The sequence below is a fragment of the Garra rufa genome, chromosome 7 (genome assembly GCF_049309525.1).
Source record: "Garra rufa chromosome 7, GarRuf1.0, whole genome shotgun sequence".
Lineage (NCBI taxonomy): Eukaryota > Metazoa > Chordata > Actinopteri > Cypriniformes > Cyprinidae > Garra > Garra rufa.
Window position 1 is genome coordinate 36,264,906 of NC_133367.1, and position 15,987 is coordinate 36,280,892.

General features: G+C 36.1%; 1 protein-coding gene across 1 annotated transcript in view; it reads right to left on the bottom strand.

The window, feature by feature from the left end:
* rbm20 (RNA binding motif protein 20) overlaps positions 1 to 15,987 on the bottom strand; it is an 86,141-nt gene that overhangs the window by 19,168 nt on the left and 50,986 nt on the right. Inside the window, exons 4-7 of the mRNA XM_073843703.1 lie at positions 14,472 to 15,471; positions 13,738 to 13,799; positions 13,255 to 13,352; positions 11,561 to 11,658 (exon numbers count right to left, since the gene is read on the bottom strand). Coding sequence (XP_073699804.1) covers positions 11,561 to 11,658; positions 13,255 to 13,352; positions 13,738 to 13,799; positions 14,472 to 15,471 — 1,258 coding nt within the window. The remainder of the gene's footprint in view (positions 1 to 11,560; positions 11,659 to 13,254; positions 13,353 to 13,737; positions 13,800 to 14,471; positions 15,472 to 15,987) is intronic.

The window sequence follows — 15,987 nt, forward strand, 5'->3', positions numbered from 1 at the left end:
CCATATCATAACATAACATTTGATATAAAATCGCATAATATAAATGTTTACATTAATGTAAATAAAATGTAAATATGTAATTTTAGCTTAATAGTATAGCTATTATCTAAAGATGATCTGAAATAGACAATAAAAAGTTAATAATAATTCTATATTACATTATATTATTACACCATAATTTAAAGACCTTAGAAGGGATTTAAAATGTAATTTTATCCAATTAATCGAATTTACTATTCAAACGTTACAGTAAAAACAGCAATACTGTGAAATATTATTATAATTTAAAGCAACTTTTTTCTATTTGTGTACGTTTTAAAATTGAAAGCCATTACTCCAGTCCTCAGCGTCACATGATCCTTCAGAAATCACTCTTTTATGAAGATCTGCTGCTTAAGAAACATTTTTGATTATTATTAATGTTGAAAACAGTTGTTCTGCTTAATATTAGTCAAAAAAGTTAGACTTTCCCCCCAAAATATTTAACAAACAGAACATTCAAAAGAACATCAGTTTAAAAAAAAAAAGAAAAAAGTCTTTCTTAATATTATAAATGTCTTTGGTCTGACTTTTAATAAATATCCTGAATAAATAAAAGTTTTCTGTTTTGTTTTTTTTTTAACCAAAGTTTTACGTTAACATATATTATACCTACACTCTTAAAAATAAAGGTGCTTTAAAAGGTTCTTCACAATGAAGAACCATTTTTGGTTCCACAAAGAACCATTCAGTCAAAGGTTCTTTAAAGAACCATCTCTTACCTTTTTAGAATCTTTCGCCACAAAGAACCTTTGGTGAAACAGAAAGGTTCTTCAGATGTTAAAGGTTCTTTATGGAACCATTTAGCCAAAAATGGTATTTCTAAGGCATCATGAAGCCCCTTTATTTTTAAGAGTGTATACCGCAAAACTTAAAAGACTAGATTTGTATACCTTCACATATAGCACAATTGAAATACTCTAAAAAGCATGTCAAATTAAATTTTTACAACAGTAACACGAAGGTGGCATGATGTGATTGACAGCAACAAATGTGAGAGGCACTCATAGCCCACATGAGCGCAGGGTCAGAGATGAGGGTCAGTGTTTACACTGCAATTTACACACCATAGGAGGACAGTATTATAGCATAAGCACCGCCGAGATCCACAGAGCGCATGAGAACCGATTAATTATCACGAGCGCCGATCGTGAGAATGACTCGTGACCTTCCTGTCAGGACCGGATCGCAAACCGGTGCCAAATGTGACAAGCACTCGCGAATCCAAAGCCTTAAACCAATGTTAATCTAGACACGGTCGATTTCTGGGTTTATCTGGCCGCTGACCGAGAGCAGAGCTCGTGATAATTCAACGAATGGCGTCCTGCCAGACTTTTCCCTTTGCCCAAATGTGCCAAAAGGGTCACGTTAGGTCTGCATCCATAAACACATACCAAAATAGACCGGCAAACAGGCTGTTTATGTCTCTGACTTATATATACATATGTAAGTCAGACTGTTACTCTGAATGGCTTCTGTGTGCTGGTCTAGTAAAATGCAACACCAGTGCTTTGGAGTTGGTTCAGCTTATTGTAGGCAGTTGAAGATCGTTGAGTGGCTCGGTGTTCTGGCAATGAAGGTGATTATGTTGAAATGCTGGGTGAAACATTACCCTGAGGGGGTGTGGCTGCTGCTGATTGGCCGGCATGGAATGCCAATCAAAAAAAGCTGCTTTATAATTGGTCTACCAAAGCAACTACACTCTTCGGTAGAAAAAAGGTGCAATATATCTACAGATACTACAGCCAAACGTTACATACAGTTAAGGGTCAAAAGTTTACACCCTCTTTCAGAATCTGCAAAATGGTAATTATTTTAGCAAAATAAGAGGGATCATACAAAATGCTTATTTAGTACTGACCTGAATAAGATTTCACATGAAAGACGTTTACACATAGTCCACAAGAGAAAATAATAGACCCTGTTCAAAAGTTTAAACCCCTTGTTACCTGAATGATTCACAGCTGTGTTTTTTTGGTCTAGTGATAGTTCATAAGTCCCTTGTTTGTCCTGAGCAGTTAAACTGCCTGCTGTTCTTCAGAAAAATCCATCAGGTCCAACAATTTTTTGTGTATTTGAACCCTTTCCAACAATGACTGTATGATTTGAGGACAACTGAGGGACTCATATGCAACTATTACAGAAGGTTCAAACGCTCACTGATGCTCCAGAAGGAAACACGATGCATTAAGAGCCAGAGGGTGAAAACTTTTGAACTTAAAGGAGATGTGTACTTTTTTGTTATTTTGCCTAAATTTGATATTTGTTTTCATTTAATACTGCCCTTCAGAAGGTACTTACATGTTCCCTAGAAGACAAAATAAGTTACATTTACCCTGATCTTCAAATTAAAAAAAGTTTTCACCCCCGGCTCTTAAGCTGATGATACGCTGGGCAACCACGTGAGAAACAGGGTCCACGATGGATCTAAATTATATCCAAATAGAAATTTGTTACCCATTCTATATGGAAAATTGCCAAAGCAACACGGTTTAAAAAAAGTTGCCCGACAGAATTGCTCAAAAAGTTGCCATGTGTATCATCTGCATTAGTGCATTGTGTTTTATTTTATTTTAATCTGTCTATCAGTGTTAAAGCCATGGGTTTGACAAGTTGCTTTGGAGAAAAAGCATAAATGCAGTTTCAGTCCAGAAGTTTTTAATACAACATCCTAAAATTAGCATAAAAATATGCCTCTTCAAAAAAAAAAAAATGGTGCAGAAACCGCTTTAACTCAGAACTTGCTAGTAAATTTTTACAAACAGAAACACACTGAAATAATCATGAAATTTTGAAGTAATAGTAGTTTCTTACAAAACATACTCCAATACTCTTATTTATTAACTACTACATGCGAGATATAAACTCACAATTCTGAGAAATAAAGTCAGTATTGCGTGATATAAACAACTGCGAGAAAAAAGTGCAATTGCGAGTTATAAAGTCAAAATTGTAACTTTATATCTCGCAATTCTGAGAAATAAAGTCACAATTGCATGATATAAACTCAGAATTGCGAGAAAAAAGTCAGAATTGTGTGATATAAACTCGTAGTTGCGAGTTATTTAGTCAGAATTGTAAACTCACAATTCTGTGAAATTCATATCAGTCTTTTTTTTTACTCCTCAGAACTGGACTTTATAATTTGCAATTGCCAGTTTATATCTTGCAATTCTGAATTTTTATCTCGCTATTCTGATTTTATGACTCAAGTTTAAAATATCACTTTCAGTCACTGTCTATGTCAACATCTGTCACCAGTGGCAGCACTTAATTTCTTTTGGTATAAAAAAAGTACTGGTACTTTAATTACACCTTTTTATGTGACTGTAGAGAATGAATGTTCACTGAGACAATGAGATATGTGACCCTGGACCACAAAACCAGTCATAAGTGTCCGTTTTTGTGTTCAAAATTGAATAAATAAGCTTTCCAGTGATGTACGGTTTGTTAGGATAGGACAATATTTGGCCGAGATACATCTATTTGAAAATCTGGAATCTGAGGGTGCAAAAAAATCAAAATACTGAGAAAATCACCTTTAAAGTTCTCCAAATTAAGTTCTTAACAATGCATATTACTAATCAAAATTTACATTTTGATATGTTTACAGTAGGAATTAAAAAAAAATCTTCATGGAACATGATCTTTACTTAATTTCCTAATGATTTTGGGCATAAAAGAAAAATCAATAATTTTGACCCATACTATGTATTTTTGGCTATTGCTACAAATACACCCCAGCGACTTAAGACTGGTTTTGTGGTCCAGGGTCACATATTTGGTCGAAATACAACTATTTGAAAATATTGAGAAAATCGCCTTTAAAGTTGTCCAAATGAAGTCTTAGCAATACATATTACTAATCAAAAATTACGTTTTCATATATTTACGGTAGGAAACGTACAAAATATCTGCATGGAGCATGAGCTTTACACTGTAAAAAGTTTTTACCAGATTCAACTTAAAAACCTAAGTTCAGCAGCTGCCTTAAGTTTTTAAGTTAAATCAGCTTAAAACTACAAGTCATTTTAACGTATTACAATAAAAATGAGTTGATATAACTTGTGAGTTTAAATGACTTGAGCTAATTTAACTTAAAATCTTAAGGCAGCTGCTAAACTTAAGTTTTTAAGTGGAAACTGATGAAAACTTTTTACAGTGTACTCAGAAAAATCGATCATTTTGACCAATTCAATGTATTTTTGGCTATTGCTACAAATATACCTGTGCTACTTAAGACTAGTTTAGTGGTCCAGGGTCACTTATTACAAGAAATGAAGAGGTTTGTCATGAGCACGTTATAAATCAGGCGAACGAAAGGCATTCTCTTTGGAGATCTACCGATGAGTACCACCATCTCACGCTACACTCTTAAAAATAAAGGCGCTTTAAAAGGTTCTTGAGAGCGATGCCATAGAAGAACCATTGAGTCAAAGGTTCTTTAAAGAACGTTCTAACCTTTTTAAAACCTGAAGAACTGTCTTTCGCCACAAAGAACCTTTTGTGAAACAGATGTTGAAGGTTCTTTATGGAACCATTTAAACAAAAAAGGTTCTTCTATGGCATCGTGAAGCACCTTTATTTTTTAAGAGTGTACAGATGCATCTGTTTGCTTATCTGGAGATGGTTTAAACTGCTTTACGCAGACCCCGAAACAGGTTCATCTGAAATCTAAAGCATGCGCTTTTTAAATTTCCTGGCATTCCCTCCATCAGGAAGCCTTTATCCCTCAAAGATCAGGTTACGATTCTGTGGGCTGAAACTGTATTCCCAGCCTCAATCCTGGAACACATCACAGACATCTTGATTACTTGGCTGAACGGTTTGATCTGTCGGAAAATACAGCAACCAGAACTTCTAAGACAAAGTCTGAGTATGTGCATCCTAGCTGTAAAACTAAAGCACCGCCGGTGTACAGCAGCTGTAAAACAGGTGGGTTTAATAGGAGCTAACATTAGCCCTCTCCAGTGGACTAAATCATAAATAACTTGGCTAAAAAGACCGCCATCAAGAATCTTTGTGCGCGCCTCTGAATCCACAAGCTGGCAAGCGTGTAAAATACCGTTCTGCACAGGACATGGTTTCAATTATAGGTGGCAGACGTCTGTGCAAGGTCACAGCATCTAATCCGACACAATGCTTTGCACCGTCCACATGTGAGGACTTATCAGTCACACTTTGCCGTCTGTCCGAGCGCGACTCACATTACTGCAGTTCATGCGGACAAAGAACAAGCATGAGGGATGAAATGAAAAATAGACTGTCAGAAGACAAAGCGATGACAAGAATAATGCAGGCGAGATTATAACAATGAATGAAATACACTACCAGTCAAAAGTTTTTGAACAGTAGGATTTTTAAAGACGTCTCTTTCGCTCACCAAGCCTGGTTTTATTTGATCCAAAGTACAGCAAAAGCTGTAATATTTTGAAATGTTTTTACTATTTAAAATAACGGCGTTCTATTTGAATGTATTTTAAATTGTAATTTATTTCTGGGATTTCAAAGCTGAAATTTCAGCATCGTTACTCCAGTCTTCAGTGTCACATGATCCTTCAGAAACTATTCTAAAATGCTGCTTTGCTGTTCAACAAACATTTATAATTATTATAAATATTTAAAACATTCTTTGATGAATAGAAAGATCCAAAGATCAGCATTTATAACATTTTACACTGTACCATTCAAAAGCTTGGAGTCAGTATAATGTTTTTTGGGGGAGAAATTACAGAAATAAATAGTTTTATTTAGCAAGGATGCTTTCAAGTGATTAAAAGATGATAAAGACATTTATAATGTTACAAAAGATTTCTATTTCAGATGAATGCTGTTCTTCTGAACTTTCTATTCATCAAAGAAACCTGAAAAATCCTACTTAGCTGTTTTCAACATAATAATAATGTTTTTTGAGCAGCAAATCAGAATTTTAGAATGATTTCTGAAGGATCATGTGACTAGAGTAATGATGCTAAAAATTCAGCTTTGAAATCACAAGAAAAAACATTTTAAAAATATATTCAAATCGAAAACCGTTAAATACTACAAATATCTCAAAAATGACAGTTTAAACAGTAAAAATAATTCAAAATTGTACTGTTCTTGCTGTACTTTGGATTAAATAAATGCAGGCTTGGTGAGCAGAAACAGACTTCTTTAAAAAAACATTAAAAATCTTTTGACTGATAGTGTAGTGTATAGTTATAAATGTAATTTTTAAAGAAATGTATACTTTTATTCAATAAGGAAGCATTCAAAGTGACAGTAAAGATGTTAATAATGGTAAAAAGTTTTCTTTTTAAAATAAAAGCTCTTCTTTTGAACCATCTAAAAAAATAAATGCAGGCTTGATGAGCAGAAGAGACTTCTTTAAAACACATTAAATATCTTACTGTTCAAAAACTTTTGACTGATAGTGTAGTATATAGTTATAAATGTAATTTTTAAAGAAATGTATACTTTTATTCAATAAGGAAGCATTAAAAGTGACAGTAAAGATGTTAATAATGGTAAAAAGTTTTATTTTTAAAATAAACGCTCTTCTTTTGAACCATCTAAAAAAATAAATGCAGGCTTGATGAGCAGAAGAGACTTCTTTAAAACACATTAAATATCTTACTGTTCAAAAACTTTTGACTGATAGTGTAGTATATAGTTATAAATGTACTTTTTTAAAGAAGTGTATACTTTAAGTAAGGAAGCATTAAAAATGACAGTAAAGATGTTAATAATGGTACAAAGTTTTCTTTTTTTAAATAAACACTCTTCTTTTTAACCCGTATAAAATATTTAAAAGTTTTACTGTTCTTTGGATTAAATAAATGCACGCTTGGTGAGCAGAAGAGACTTCTTTCAAAAACATTAAAAATCTTACTGTTCAAAAACTTTTGACTGGTAGTGTAGTATATAGTTATAAATGTCTTTTTTTTTTAAACAAATGTATACTTTTATTCAATAAGGAAGCATTACATCGATCAAAAGTGACAGTAAAGATGTAATAATGGTACAACATTTTCTTTTTCAAATAAATGCTCTTCTTTTGAAGACTTCTGGGAAACTGGAAAACCAACCAAAAAAAGTTTTTTTTTTACTTAGAAAAAAAACAACTTCTTGTTTTCCTAAGGATTCTTATTTTAATTTTTTTAAACCTTCCGGGCACTTAAGGGGGTCTTAACATGCTCAAAAACTCTTGAAAATTTGCACACACGTCGGAATCTGCGGCCATCAGGACGCCACAGAGGCTGGGACCCGGGCGTGGTAGAGGGCCTCTACAGCGCCCCCTAGAACACATTTAGAAAACTTGATGTACTGCACACACATACTTACACGTATTCATATGAAACTCGGTACACATATAGATCTCACTGAGACAAATAACTTTTGTACTCTATGTCATAGGCTCCACCCAACAGGAAGTTTTAACAATCTTATATCTCACTTCAGAGGTCGTCATCGCGGTGAATCTGTTTTAGGGGCCGTTCACATGTCGCACCTAAAAACGCGTGGAAAACGCTGAAGCGCCGCCTTCTCTTTCTTTCCAAACCCAAAGTCTTTGCCAAACCGCTCTGTAGTTTGAGCTCCAGTGGCGTCTGCCGTTGCTAAGCAGCCATGACATGCGCTCTCCATAAAGACGCGGTAGTTTCAGCAAAGAATAAATATATTTTCAGCATTAAAAATCGCTTGCAGTAGCTCTGTTATCAAATTTATTTAAAAATGTTTATTCCTGTACAGCTTTGATAAGCTCTTTCTCCACCTTGCCAGTGCTTTCAGTGTTATTAAGGGAAAGGATGAAGCTGATTGGTTGGTTCATGTCACATGACCTGCGTTGGAGAGTTTTGAACAGTAAGAGTTGAGATGTTTTTATCTCGATTCAGATGTTTTATTCCCCGCCTTGTACGATTTGGCTGCTGCACACATTCATAATATGATCAATGAGAATGGACTACATGTAAGCTTTACCACAGACATTTGGACATCTGACTTTACTCCATGATAGGGTGACCATATTCTGAGAATCCAAAAAGAGGACACCCTCCCCAGGATGGGCTTGACTTGTAAATGTATGCTGAATGCAATTGGTTGCATTGTGTCTTTTTTAAACACTATTTTCATCTTTTCGGTCATGTTAAATGCCACATTTGCTTTTCCTTTATAATATTCACTTATGTTGTATATTTGAATATCATAAAATAACACGAGTGAATTGCTTTTTTTATTTAACATTAAATCGTTAAACCGAAACACATAAAAAATTTATGTTTATTTACAAAAAAATGAGTGTTTGATCATGCCCAAATACAAATTCAAATGTATTTAACTAACTTTAATTTTACACTGACTGTAATATAAATAGTATATTAGAAAATGTTTTCATTTAAATGGTCAGGATCATTATTGCATATATTATTTAGTAAACTCCTCAAAATATTTACTAAATAGAACTTAACTATATATTACAATTATTTAATTGAATAAAAGTTACACTTAAGGTGTTTGGTCACATTTGACTGCCAAAGAGTATGAGAACATATTAATTATGTCTCTTTATCGCTCCCCAGAATAAAATGCGATTGTAAAGCGTATTCAGAGTAGTTATCAATAAACTTAATCAATGCACATTATGTGTTAATAATTACTCGAAGTTGCTGCAAATATAGAAAAACTGCTGTCTATCCTACGTAAACCAATTCAAACACATTGACAGCGCGGAGTTGTTTGGAACTATTGAGAGCTCCATGAACCACGTGACCGCGCGGCGGCGAGATCAAAGCGTGTCGCAACTCTCTTTCTCTATGGCTCGTTTGTTTTGTTTTGACAATTGGGTCTTTCACGTCATCAGACAGGTACCTCAGAATAATGCCGGTGGGCAGTGGCTGCATTTAAAGTGTTGAATTAATGACGGTCAGTGAAATGAGGTAAAAACCCGGACATTTTATGATATTTTACAAAATCCCCCCGGACATAATTTTATAGCCAAAAAGGAGGACATGTCCGGGTAAAAAAGGACGTATGGTCACCCTACTCCATGATACACTTTTCATTTTTTCCAGGTTGACAAATGTCAAAGCATTTTATTTATTTAGAATTGTGGTGCCTTACACAAAAAAAAAAAAAAACATTTTTGAAGAGTCAGGACTGTTTGCTATGATTGTTAGACCCAGATATATAATATTACTTTCATTAGTTGATCTTAGATTTTGCATTCTCCTGTGTGCACAAAATTATCATATAAAAATATGAATGTATTGGTTATTGGTATCGGCATCGGCCAAAAGAAGGACTTAATTATCGGCTATCGGTATCGGTTAGAATTTTTCATATTGTGCATCCCTACTTTAAATCCAAACTGGCAGAGGGTTACTGTGAATGCATGTGCCAACTGGGCACCGTTTTCCTCATTGATTCTTAGTTATGTAGTGCTTAAGAGTGATGTCTTATAACAGGAGTCACCAGCAAAGCAATATCCACACACAAATTGAACAGATAACGATGACATTTAAGCAGAAGTGGTGGACGTAATGCAAGCAATAATAACATTTTGTTATCATCATGAATTACATGTTCTTATCATCATCATAAGAATATAGGGAAAATGTAGCATATTAGTTCACAGTTGGCATTATCTGAAGTCCTTGCAGGGGGTTAGGTTTATAGCAAACTCCTCCTAGAGATTTAATGATATCAACATTATATTTGGTCAGTCTAATCTAGAGGCCTTAGAGATGTTAAATTGTGAAGATCTTGAGTTTTCGTTGAAGGGCGTGTCCGTGGCGGACTGACAAAGTTTGATGTTTCGCCATAGACATAGAAGTTGTTATAACTCAGCCATAAAATGTCCGATCTGCCTCAAACTTCACAGGTTTGGTAAGAGTCCTGGCCTGAAGACACCAAAAGGCCAATATTCAGATATTATCACAGCGCCACCTGTTGGCAGCAGGATATATCATATCTTTCACTAACTCAAACATACCAAGGTCAATCTGCACCAAACTTCATATGTTTGATGAAAGTGCTGGCCTGAACACATCTACATGCCAATAATCAGTTATAGGCATAGCGCCACCAGCTGGCAGCGGCAAGTTTGGCACATTTAAATGACTTTTGACATATTTCTTCTACATTTACTGTATTAAAAGCATACTGCCCACCGTTTGCTGTTTTCCTAAAGCCACTGGTCGGCGGTGAGCCCGGGTGCGAGGGCCCGTTCATCGCTGCTTGCAGCTTTAATTCTTTTTGTCCTACTTCCAAAATCAACAACTTAAACTGTAAATGTTGGTACAATTACCACAACCTGTAACCTATTCCATTTCTAAAGCAACCTTCCCAACACTGTTTATATCACGGGTGGCTGTTTTTTTCTAGTCACCCGGCATTGGCAGGTCTGGCAAAAAGATAAATCTGGAGGCTGATCACCCTGCTAAATAAAGTCCCTGGACAACAAAACTAGTGTTCGTTTTCACACCGGACCATCGGTCTGGCTTGAGTTACTCCCATTTCATTACAGCAACACGACAACAAAACAACTGCCTGCATGGTTAGATTTATATAGTTAAAGTTTGATACAGTAGATATAGAAATGATGCTACCGAACTACACTCTTTATTTGTAAGCAGTGACTGAGCTGTACAATAATGTTGGCTTCCAACGAGGTGTAGCGGTGAAGATGGCTCAGTTGTCCTTCGAATAATAACCGTTAGCCCGTGATAATAAGCACTAAGTAATCTGTCCGTCAACGAAATAGTAAGACCTAAATATAGTGCGCTCTTCAACACTCTTGGCTTTGTTACAAACCCCATGAGCTAAAGGCGGTAAGAACAACACTTTGAGATAAGCCAATAAACATTCACAAATAAAGACCTTGAATATATCAATCACGTTTTTTTAAAAAGTCAACACCAAATATCATGTGAACCTTATTTAAAATAAGCTACCAGTCAAAAGTTTTTAAACAGAATTTGAATGTTTTTTTTTTTTTTTAAGAAGTCACTAAGCCGGCATTTATTTGACTGGAAATGCAATAAAATTGTGAAATATTTTTACTATTTAAAATAACTGCTTTCTATTTGAATATATTTTAAAGTGTAATTTATTTCCTGTGATCAAAGCTAAATTTTCAACATCATTACTGCAGTCTTCAGTGTTACATGATCCTCCAGAAATTATGCTAATATGCTGATTTGCTGTTCAAGAAACATTTATTATTAATTAATATTTAAAACAGTTGATGAATAGAAAGATCCAAAGATCAGCATTTATCTGAAATATAAAAAAAAAAAACTTTTGTAACATTACACACTTTACCATTCAAAAGCTTAGAGTCAGTATATTTTTTGTGGGAAAGAAATGATAGAAATTAATACTTTTATTTAGCAAGGATGCTTTAAATTAATCCAAAGTAATGATAAAGACATTTATAATGTTACAAAAGATTCCTATTTTAGATAAATCAAACATTTTTGACTGGTAGTGTAAACAAATAAATAAATAAGTACATAAATATCTGTTTTTGCCCAGTTCTGACCTTTGCCCCTACTTGGTGCGAAGTAAATCCCGCCCCTGCGAGAGGAAATGACTTCATGGCTGTGGCAGGCAAATATGAAGCACTTCCAGTTGAAACATCTGTAGAAAACAGGAAATAGCACACTTTAGATCCAAATATATGCAGTTTTTAATAATAAATGGTGGCTACAATTGTGTAAAATACATCTAATCAGTAAATTGAGGAAATACTAAACAGTTAGACCCCATTAAACAGTTTGACAAAAGTATTTTTGTCTGCGTGTTGATGTATTTCCTATTGAAACATGAAGTTGAGGAACAGTAAATAGCCAGTAGCTCTTAGTTTATGTTACTGTTCCTCAAAACCACATGAGGTCACTTAATTTGCAACCAAATGATACTTGGAAAATAATACAAAGGTTTTTTTTAAGTAAGTGAAACTGAATTAAAAAGTAAGAGTGTTAGCTTTATTAAATACACACAAATGAACCATGTTTTACATCTTGCTAATGCTAGTTGATGACAGCTGGTATCAGAAAAAGGACATGTTTTGTCAACATATTGGACAAACCTGGTTACGTCTCCGAGTACAAAATTAAACATTAATATTTTTTATATATATATATATATATATATATATATATATATATATATACACTATACATTTTATGTGCTAGTACAGTTGAGAGCAAAAGTTTTCATACACCTTTCAGAATCTGCAAAATGTTAATTATTTTACCAAAATAAAAGGGATCATACAAAATGCATGTTATTGTTTATTTAGTACTGACCTGAATAAGATATTTCACATAAAAGATGTTTACATATAGTCCACAAGAGAAAATAGTAGTTGAATTTATAAAAATGAGTCAGTTCAAACGTTTACATACACTTGATTATTAATACTGTGTTGTTACCTGAATGATCCACAGCTGTTTGTTTGTTTGTTTTTTTGTTTAGTGATAGTTGTCCTTAACAGTTAATTTGCCAGCTGTTCTTCAGAAAAATCACATCTTCAGGTCACTGATGCTTTCCTTCTGAAGCATCAGTGAGCGTTTGAACCTTCTGTAATAGTTACATATGAGTCCCTCAGTTGTCCTCAGTGTGAGAAGATGGGTCTCAAAAATCATACAGTGATTGTTTGAAAGGGTTCAAATAGACAAAAATGCTGAAAAACCAAAGAATTTGTGGGACCTGAAGGATTTTTCTGAAGAACAGCTGGCAGTTTAACTGTTCAAAACAAGGGACTTATAAACAACAATCACTAAACAAAAAAGAAAAAGAAAAAGAAAATATTATCTCTTGTGGACTATTTAACATCTTTCATGTGAAATATCTTACTTAAGTCAGTACTAAATAAAAAATAGCATGCATTTTGTATGATCCCTCCTATATTGCTAAAATAATTACAATTTTGCAGATTCTGCAAGGTGTATGTAAACATTTGACCTCAGCTGTATACAGATGGCCTAAACGTCTAATCTATAGACTAAGAGTTAACCAGCTGACCAGTGCAAAGTCTTTCAATCGTTTCTGACAAACACAAAATCTGGTATTAGCACACGTCACTCAGTATACCAGTCTGTAGATAGTCCACTCCCCACCACTGTACTGACAGCCCTAAAAATAGAGTCCTCCAAAATCACGTCCTGCCGCTTCCAGTCTCCTGAATTTTCAGCACTTACACTGAAGGACAAATTAGGAGATTTGACTTACCTTGACTGGCAGCCGACGTGTACGCCATAGTGTTACTCAATGCCATGTTGAGACATCCTTCAGACGACACTGGAAAGTGCACCGCTCCGAGCGTCGGGCTGTGAAGGGACAGCACTGCATTTAGATCCTAAATCCCAGTGCATCTGGTCTGACTATATCTTATGACACAGCTCGAATTCAGGTCACAACCCTCTCTATATGGAAGAAGACTTCTTTATAAAATAACTCTGCGTTTACTACGGAGATAGTCTGTACTCATAAAATGCTTAACAAGAGTATCACAGGCGATGACCGGTACATAGCAAGGATCAAAATAGACCACATACAAACAAGCCCTTTAAAAGTATCTCGTTTCTATGCCCATGCATCCGAGTTTGCTGGTTGATTATCACCATCATAGATCATAGGACACTTAAAAATACATTGCCTCACAATTGACGAATGTTGTAACATGACACAAATGGTATTTTCCTTTGTACTCACCTTTCGGTGTAGAGCGAACAGTTCTGGAGATGTAACTTGCCCTTCACATGCTGGTCCCAGTCCTGAAAACAGCACACACATATGATACGCCTGTCAGATAGACTTCACTATGAGCCTTCTCTATGAGAGTGAGAGATTCCCCTGGCGTAGCCGCAACCTGGGCCAATTAGAAAACTAGACGTTCGCAGCGGAGAAAAGGCAAGCAATAGTTGAGGACGAATATGATTACGGCAAACTCTTGCAGAACAACTGCGTCCTCGCCCCCCTCTGAACCTGCCTCCACTCGACACATGCCAGCTGCCACAAAAGCATTCACACCCTAGTGTAACCAATGAGCCCATTTTAGCCGAGTATCACGAAAACCCTCTCAGTTCTGCAGAAATGTTTGGAAAAAACAGTTGCCGCTGTCGAGGCCAACTGGATTTCAATTCTGTGGACTGAATGCTGGAGCTTATGTAGATACGGTACGCAGTTCATAAGCAGAAATCAAAGCTTTGCATACATTTGCCACATGTAGGACAATAGTGAATGTCTTGTTTAACATATATTTGATTCTGTCACACCTAAGATCTCAATTGGAAAGTGCTAACAGGTGGCAATGGAGTCCTAAATGCTGTCTGATCCAATCAAAATTCTGAGTAGTTGAAAACACATCACATTGGTAAGCGTACATGCTAATCCATGTTTGAGGTTGGTTTTCCTTCAATCTCAGCCAACAAGCCAGATCTACTCACCTTCAGGTTGTAAACCTTCTTCTCACAAATGGTGCACTGATGGGGAAGGTGCGAAGGTATTATCCCGTGATAGTCGTTGAACTGATGGGGTTGTAATTGCAAGGTCACCCCTTCTTCACTCTGGGGAACCTGCGGCTGCTGTTGAAATCCTGCTTGTTGCCCAAGGGGTGGGCCGATCCCTGGACCACATGTTGAGTTGAACTTTGGATCTGCTGTGGGTTCCTCAGGGTTGTACAACTCTGCTCTCTGAGCCACAAACCCTGGTCCAGGTGGTGCCCAACCACCAGAAGCAGTTCCTGTACCTATATCCATCTTCCCCAAGTTAATCGGACCTTTCCATTGATCCTTAGATCCTAGATTCTGCTCGTTGCTTCCTCCCATGAAACCAGTTTGTTGTACTGGTGCCTCCGAGGAGTAGAAGTCTCTTTGAAAATTACTGTGGACGTTGTTTCTGGGTTGTGTAGAAGCTCCACCATACTGTGCTCCACCATCACATGTTTTACTAGTAACCACCGAAGCTCCTCCCAGATATCCGAACTGCAAGCGGCGATCTGTGTCTGTTGAATACGTTCCAGCCTTTTTTCCGAAATCATTGTGCTGGCTTGCTTTTTGGTTGGACACCCCACTGTAGTTAGTGGGCCTGATTCCAGTGGGATTTGTGGCAAAGCCACTACCAACCAGTTGTCCCAGTGCAGCATTTGGTGGTGGGAAGGCTATGGGTGGAGGCGGAAAGGCCCCACTGTGAGCCTGGGCCATGCTGGAACCCCGGAGATGGTTGAAGAGAGGTTGAGACATGGCCACATTGGAAAGAACCTGGTTTAGGACAGTGGCTGCGGCGGCAGTATTGGTGGTCTGGGCTAGTTTGAGGCGGTGTAGGGTGAGCTGGGCCTGGAGCTGAGCCAGCTGAAGACTGGCAGGACTCAGCAGCAGGTTCTGACCCACTCCAGCATGAGCACCAACCAGAGGAGCAGACTTGTTATCAAGCTTTTCTCCAGAGGTACTGTGGAGAGACACATAACAGTTCATCAATTAAATGTACGCAGTAATAAAGTTTACATACACCTTGCGGAATCTGCAAAATGTGAATGATTTTACTATAAAAATTCAGAAGAATCCTCACAAATTCAAAACGATGTATTAAGAGCATTAAGAACTTTTTGGATTTGAAGATCAGTGTAAATTGAACTTATTTGGTCTTCTGTGAAACATGTAAGTATCTTCTGGAATACTGAAGGCCAGTACTTAAAGGCAAAATAAGACAAATTTACATCTTTTTTCTTTTAATTTATTCTGCTCTACTTCATTCTGCTCAAAAGTTTAATGCATCTGCTTAATGCATCGTTTTTCCTTCTGGAGCATCAGTGAGTGTTTAAACCTTCTTTAATAGTTGCATATGAGTCCCTCGATTGTCCTCAGTGTGAAAAGATGGATCTCAAAATCATACAGTTATTGTTGGAAAGAGTTCAAATACACAAAAATACTGAAAAACCAAAGAATCTGTGGGACCTAAAGGACT